The 5,672-nt window shown below is 52.2% G+C and overlaps 1 protein-coding gene across 1 annotated transcript; it reads right to left on the minus strand.

Moving 5' to 3' along the window:
• Positions 1–192: 192 nt before the first annotated feature.
• MONBRDRAFT_30605 (uncharacterized protein) lies at positions 193–5,601 on the minus strand (the record flags this gene model as incomplete). Its single annotated transcript, XM_001751045.1, has 24 exons — positions 193–294; positions 418–566; positions 843–973; positions 1,093–1,147; positions 1,261–1,425; positions 1,526–1,576; positions 1,696–1,754; positions 1,854–1,907; positions 2,039–2,080; positions 2,254–2,446; positions 2,576–2,644; positions 2,778–2,820; positions 2,937–3,000; positions 3,120–3,226; positions 3,333–3,415; positions 3,512–3,594; positions 3,878–3,931; positions 4,218–4,288; positions 4,382–4,449; positions 4,545–4,589; positions 4,718–4,902; positions 4,978–5,048; positions 5,167–5,210; positions 5,466–5,601. Coding segments are annotated over 24 exons (2,124 nt in total), but the record flags the coding sequence as incomplete, so codon positions are not given.
• Between the last annotated feature and the right edge of the window lie 71 nt (positions 5,602–5,672).

Consider the following 5,672-nt stretch of genomic DNA (forward strand, 5'->3'; position numbering starts at 1 on the left):
CATAGTATGAGCCCGCCATCCACCCACTAACGAGCAACCGATGTCCTGAAGGACAGTCATTGCGGCCCCATAGTGGATACACGTGGCCATTGTAGGTCGAGCTTGTGGATCCACACACGGAACATGTCAACTGCAAGGACAAAGCCAACACACAAAACAGGTGTAAGGATTCGCTCCTCTACAGAAGCGAACCAATGGCGATGGACCGGCGCTAGAAGCTTGGAGACGCAACGCAGTCTCTCGAACCTCAGCATAGTCGGTGTAGCCAGAGACACCCACACCTTCAACAGGGTACTGCAAAGCATTTAACGCAAATGAGCAAGTAATGGCATAGCGGCAGACACCACGCCAAGCGTCTGTATGATCTGAACGCCAAGCACATCATGCAACCCCGCCACCAGAACATGGGGTACGCACGATCAAAGCGCCGTCCTCATTGCGGGTGGAACCAATCGATTGTGCATCCTTGTCCACACAGATATGCTCTGTGCGGTACTGATCATATTTCGAGGCAAACAGATACCCCGTGTACAGCGTGCTGAATCCAGTTGGACAGGTATAGCTCCCTGCAATGGAACGCGGTATCGTAGATTGAAGCACGATGACACATGAGAGGATTTGACACACACCCCGCTTTTGTCGACGAGTCCGCCTGCACAGTACGGCCGGCCCTCGCACAACAAACAAACCTTCTGTGCGAAAGGTCTTGGCATCTTGCCGCGACAACATACACACAACGCATGGCACCTGGTTGCCAAACCCCATGTTCAAAAACCAGTGAGACGGCCTCTGCCATGGATCTTGATGGTGACTGGCCAATGCAAGAAAGAACGCGCGTTTACTTGCATCGCTGTCGTGCAGGTCCGACAAGAAAGGGAACCCGCTGGTCTGATACTCCATGGCGTAGAGAATGGAGCGAGAGTTTCCCTCTTGAGTCCAGGCACCTGGAATAGGGCTCACATCTTGCGGCATGCTGTCACGGGCGCGACAATCGTGAGAAAATATCCGTGTTAGCCGGCGTTAGCTTGGACAACGGTGCAGCTATATAAGATAAAACACCATCTCAGTGCCATGTGGAAATCAGAGCTTTACCACTGGAAGTTTGGTCCACCTCCCGAGTGAGTGTAGTGTGCACCTGCACCACGACCTGCTCAACAGACCACCAAGCCAATGGGGCAGACTCATCAGGTGACCCGCCGTGGAAAAGGGGGGTAAGAGAAATCACGTCCCGTTCACGAGCCCTCAAGCAGAGACACGGACCTTGGTAAACAATGCTGGCACTCGACGGGCAATCCCAGCGGCCCCACCGAACAAACGTCGGGCCCGTGGCACTATCAGGAGGTGGTGGCGGTGGAGGTGGCGCCGGCCCCGAACACATGGTGCACGGCAGCTCATAAAATGGCGTGGCCCAATCAAAAATGCGCCCTAGCACAAATGTTCAAGCAAGCAAACCAGGGTCAAAGCAGAGTGCCAATAACTACAGCCGCTTCGAGACCCAAGAATGCATCTCGTCAGGCTGACTAACCATTGCCACTTTGAATTTCCACGGGGTACAGAAGATAGCCATCTTCATTGCCTGTATCCAGATAAGGACCCCATGTGAGCTCTCTTTCGACGAGCGTAACCATTGACGTGCTAAAACATTGCAATGCTTGAACAGCGGAATGCTAAACAAAAGGTCTTGCACACCCTCACCAGTCGAGCCCGTGTACGAAGGGTTCTGCTTGACACAGTAAAATGCGCCCTTGTTGTGACTGCGTTTAGAGTACCATATCGTATCAGCATAATTCACGTGACAGTTCCGTCAACCCCAATAATTCCACCAAAGAAGAAAGAAGGTGCGATCGACTGACTCATGCTTCTCCGATGTCAGGATGCCCTGAAAGTCCACCTTGTAACCCTGAGGGCTGCACCGACAAACAACAAACCACACATAAATCCATTAGTCCATAAATCCATTAGTCCATAAGCCCTTGAGTACACTTCCCCGGCGAATCGCAAGCGCAAATGCCGTAGCTGCTTGGCTCAAACCCCTCACCAGGTATTGCGAGCCGGATACATGAAAGAGTCCGGATTGGACCTAACCCAAAGCGTGAGTGGTTTGCACGACATGAGCATCGGCCAACTCCAACCAGAGCCCCTGAATTGAGAGCTCCATAAGCCAAGTCCCCCAAGGACTTCTGTCTTTCACCAGCGGAGCAGGAGGTGGCAAGCATGGCAACAAGCAGAAGCACACGTGCTAGCGACACAAACCGCAGGCACATGGCGCAGGGTACGTCGCGGTCCTGCAGGCGATCATAGGCGACATCTGTCATTTCGCCGTATTGGTACTCGGCTCGATACACGCGACCACCGTTGTGTGCGTTTTGATTGTATGTCAACCAGCTGGGCGAGCTGTGCAGGCACATGCCGTTGAACCCGCCGCCCGAGTGCGAGTAATGGGCACCTGCCGGGCATTCCAAAGCACAGTACATGTTCCACATCCCCAGTGTTCACCAGCATCAGCATGAGACTAAGAGCCCAATCGAGGAACTATTGCCAAGACAGCGTCAAGAGCCCAAAGGGAGCTTCTCACCGGCCCAAGTGCCATAGTAGATGCGCGAGTCACCCGAAGCACAGCTCGTCGATCCCACCATGGGGTACACTATGAAGTAACAACACGTCGAAAAGAACCAGAGAAAAGAGCCAGAGAAAACATCAACTCTGAAGTGAGCGCAGCCGCGCATGATGACCTGCCAACAGTGCACAACCTCACAAGGCATGCAGCAGCGACCGACCTGATCCGCTGCTGGTTGTTTTGGAGCACCGCACACACGTCATCTATGTCCATCGCCGGATGGGTGAACCAAATGAGACGCACATCTAGAAGCCTAAGCACACATCCAGCCTTGTCCCAACACTCAACACTCAACACTCGACACCACAACGGTCAGTACCTCGCGATAGCGTGTGTAAGATGACGGGTAGGTGTCGTGGTATTCGGTGAAATACAACAGACCACTACGCGCGTACAAATGTAAAGAGATGAGGTTCCAACAGGTATCTACAGAGAAAAGTGGAGATACAAAGCAACGCCCCTTTTCCTCCCACTTGCTATGAGCATGCTTCAGGTCACGCACCCATCATTGCTAGTCTTGGACCCATAGATGTCGGGTGTCTCATCAATGCAAATCCATGTTGTGCGGCGCATGTTGTACCGTGAGGCCATAATGTAGCCCCGATAGTCCTGGAAGGGTCAAGAGAGCGTGTATGCGGTTGTCGCGGCCGACAGCAAAGGGTCAGTCAACCTGACCATGCTTTTTTGTGAAAAAAAGGCCACACCAAACACCCACCTGCGTCCAACCACTGGGGCACGTGGTCCGGCCGTACTGCACCATCGACACGGTTCGCGTGTCCGGGGCTTGACACACGGAGCCTGCGCATGCGGGCGTGACGAGCAGAATGACACTCGATAAGTATCCAGCCGGTGCCGCCCACAACTTGTGAGGGTGTAAGTACGTGGCGAGAGCACCCACAGCGAGCCTCGTAATCATGGAGCGTATTGAAATGAGATGAGACGCTTGCATCTGCAGTTTGATACTCCACTTGGCGAATCTATCGTTTGCGCATAAGAAAGTAAGTTCAGATGCACGGAGCACAATCTGAACACGCTCAATTGTGTTGTATGCAAGAATCAGATGCTTGCCTCGCCCATGCCACTGTCGGCGCTGTTATAACTCAACCAGCTGGGCGACGACGTCATGCACAAGTAATCCACTGTGCCTCCAGAATGTCTAGTTGCATGACGCCGAGACAACAGGGGAAGTGAGGCAGAGGAGTGTGGCTTGATGAAGCGCCACCATGCTGTTTGCACGTCAAATGGCATCGAGCTACTCACGAATAGTAGGTCCCAGCCATCGGACCGTAGTCCAAACGTGTGTGACCACTTGGACTGCGGCACATATGATGAGATGATGAAAAGTAGGGCATAGAGGCAAGTTCCGGTCGCAATTAATAACCTGGCCTTGAGAGAAGGTAGTAGCTCGGAGCAACTATTGCAAAATATGGAGCCGAATACTCACCAAGTCACGGTACCCCAACGACGATAAATTGCACCTGCAGATGGGGCACCGCACATAGCACTGCAAACAGTTCAGACATTGCCAGCAGTTGACGTCCGTGTCAGCGTAAGCAGAAAAACAAAAGGACCATGGTAGTAGCAGCTTGCATCTTATTACCAAGTTACTTCGCGATTGTTGGTGTATCCTCCAAGGCCATACGCCTCGGTTGGATACAGAAGCATGCCATTCTAGTCCATACAAACAAGACGTCGATGAGGCATTACTTTTTTATTTTATTTTTTATTTTTTTAGCCACTCCAGGCTTGGTGCTGGAAGCATACTTCATTGCCACGTGAGCCCGTGCTCTCAGCGTTGGCGTCCATGCAAATAGCCTCCAGTCGTTGATGGCCTAAAGCGTTGGGTTAAAGACAGTTGATAAAGGACAGTTACATTCATGTGGCTGCGAATAAAGCGTCCAGGCCACGGGGACAAGTGTGGGCAAACCTGTGTGTGCTGTAAAGATGTAGCCTTGATATTGCAGCGTGTGGCCTTTGAAAGTGGCAAGTAATCGTGAGGAGCAGGTTCAAGGACACAACGGGAAACACGATAAACGTATCACAATGTCAAACAAAGCACCGACCGGAAGGGCAAGAATTGCGCCCATTGCGTTGCCATACTTTGCGCGGAGCGCGACAGACCACACAAGGAATCTGAATTGTATCCATTGTTCGTTGAAGCAATGTGATAAGCTGTGCAATCGAGAGATAGCGGTTCACTGGAATAATCCGTGCAGCGTCCCACCTCGGAATCGTGCAGGTCATCGAACCAAGAGTTGAGCAGTCCAGAAGTCTCGTATTCGGCACTGCCAAGTGAAAGCGAGTCAAGCAATGGTCACATCACGAAGAGGCACGCAGTAGGTTGAAAGAAAGCCACGCACTGGTAAATAATGCCACCCCCCGTATCTGAGGTATCGTAATCTCCCTCCATGATGTCTTGGCCACTCAAGCACTGTGTATAGATGATGGCGTGAGAATAAAAACAGAGGTTTGTGCGACATGACAATCATTCGACAGCATCAGGACTTGTCAGCTGATACAGCAACAATGATTGGCGAATGACAACATACCTGCACGTTGGCCCCTGAACCACCATGTGTGTGGTAGCTACCACCTATGAGGGTGCAAGAGAAAAAGGATTGAGGACGAGCGAGTATTGGGTGCCTTGAGCATTGGCGGTCATAGCAATCTTGCTCCCAATACCAACCAACAAGGCCTCGATACACGACTGTGTCTGAAGAGGGGCACGTGGTACGTCCCCAGCGAGTCTAGGGTGACAAGATTACGAGCACATGATCAGCAAACCATTCCACTACGACGCTGGGAGAAAGGTTTGACTTGTGGCGAGGTTTGAGATGGTCGAGGTTACCAACATAGACGTTGCCACTCCGTCCGGACATGAAGTCGGCACCCTCTTGACCACAAACAAGACTCATCAAAGCCTGGAGGATGACCATGGTCGTCACCACCCATGGCGGTAGCGACGTGGCCTCTTGCACAGGCATGGCGCCCAGCAAGAAATTTCCACGAGGCGGTGTCTGCATGACCGGCAATGCACATGAGCAAACGGTCAGGC

This window comes from Monosiga brevicollis, genomic scaffold (genome assembly GCF_000002865.3).
Source record: "Monosiga brevicollis MX1 MONBRscaffold_101 genomic scaffold, whole genome shotgun sequence".
NCBI lineage: Eukaryota > Choanoflagellata > Craspedida > Salpingoecidae > Monosiga > Monosiga brevicollis.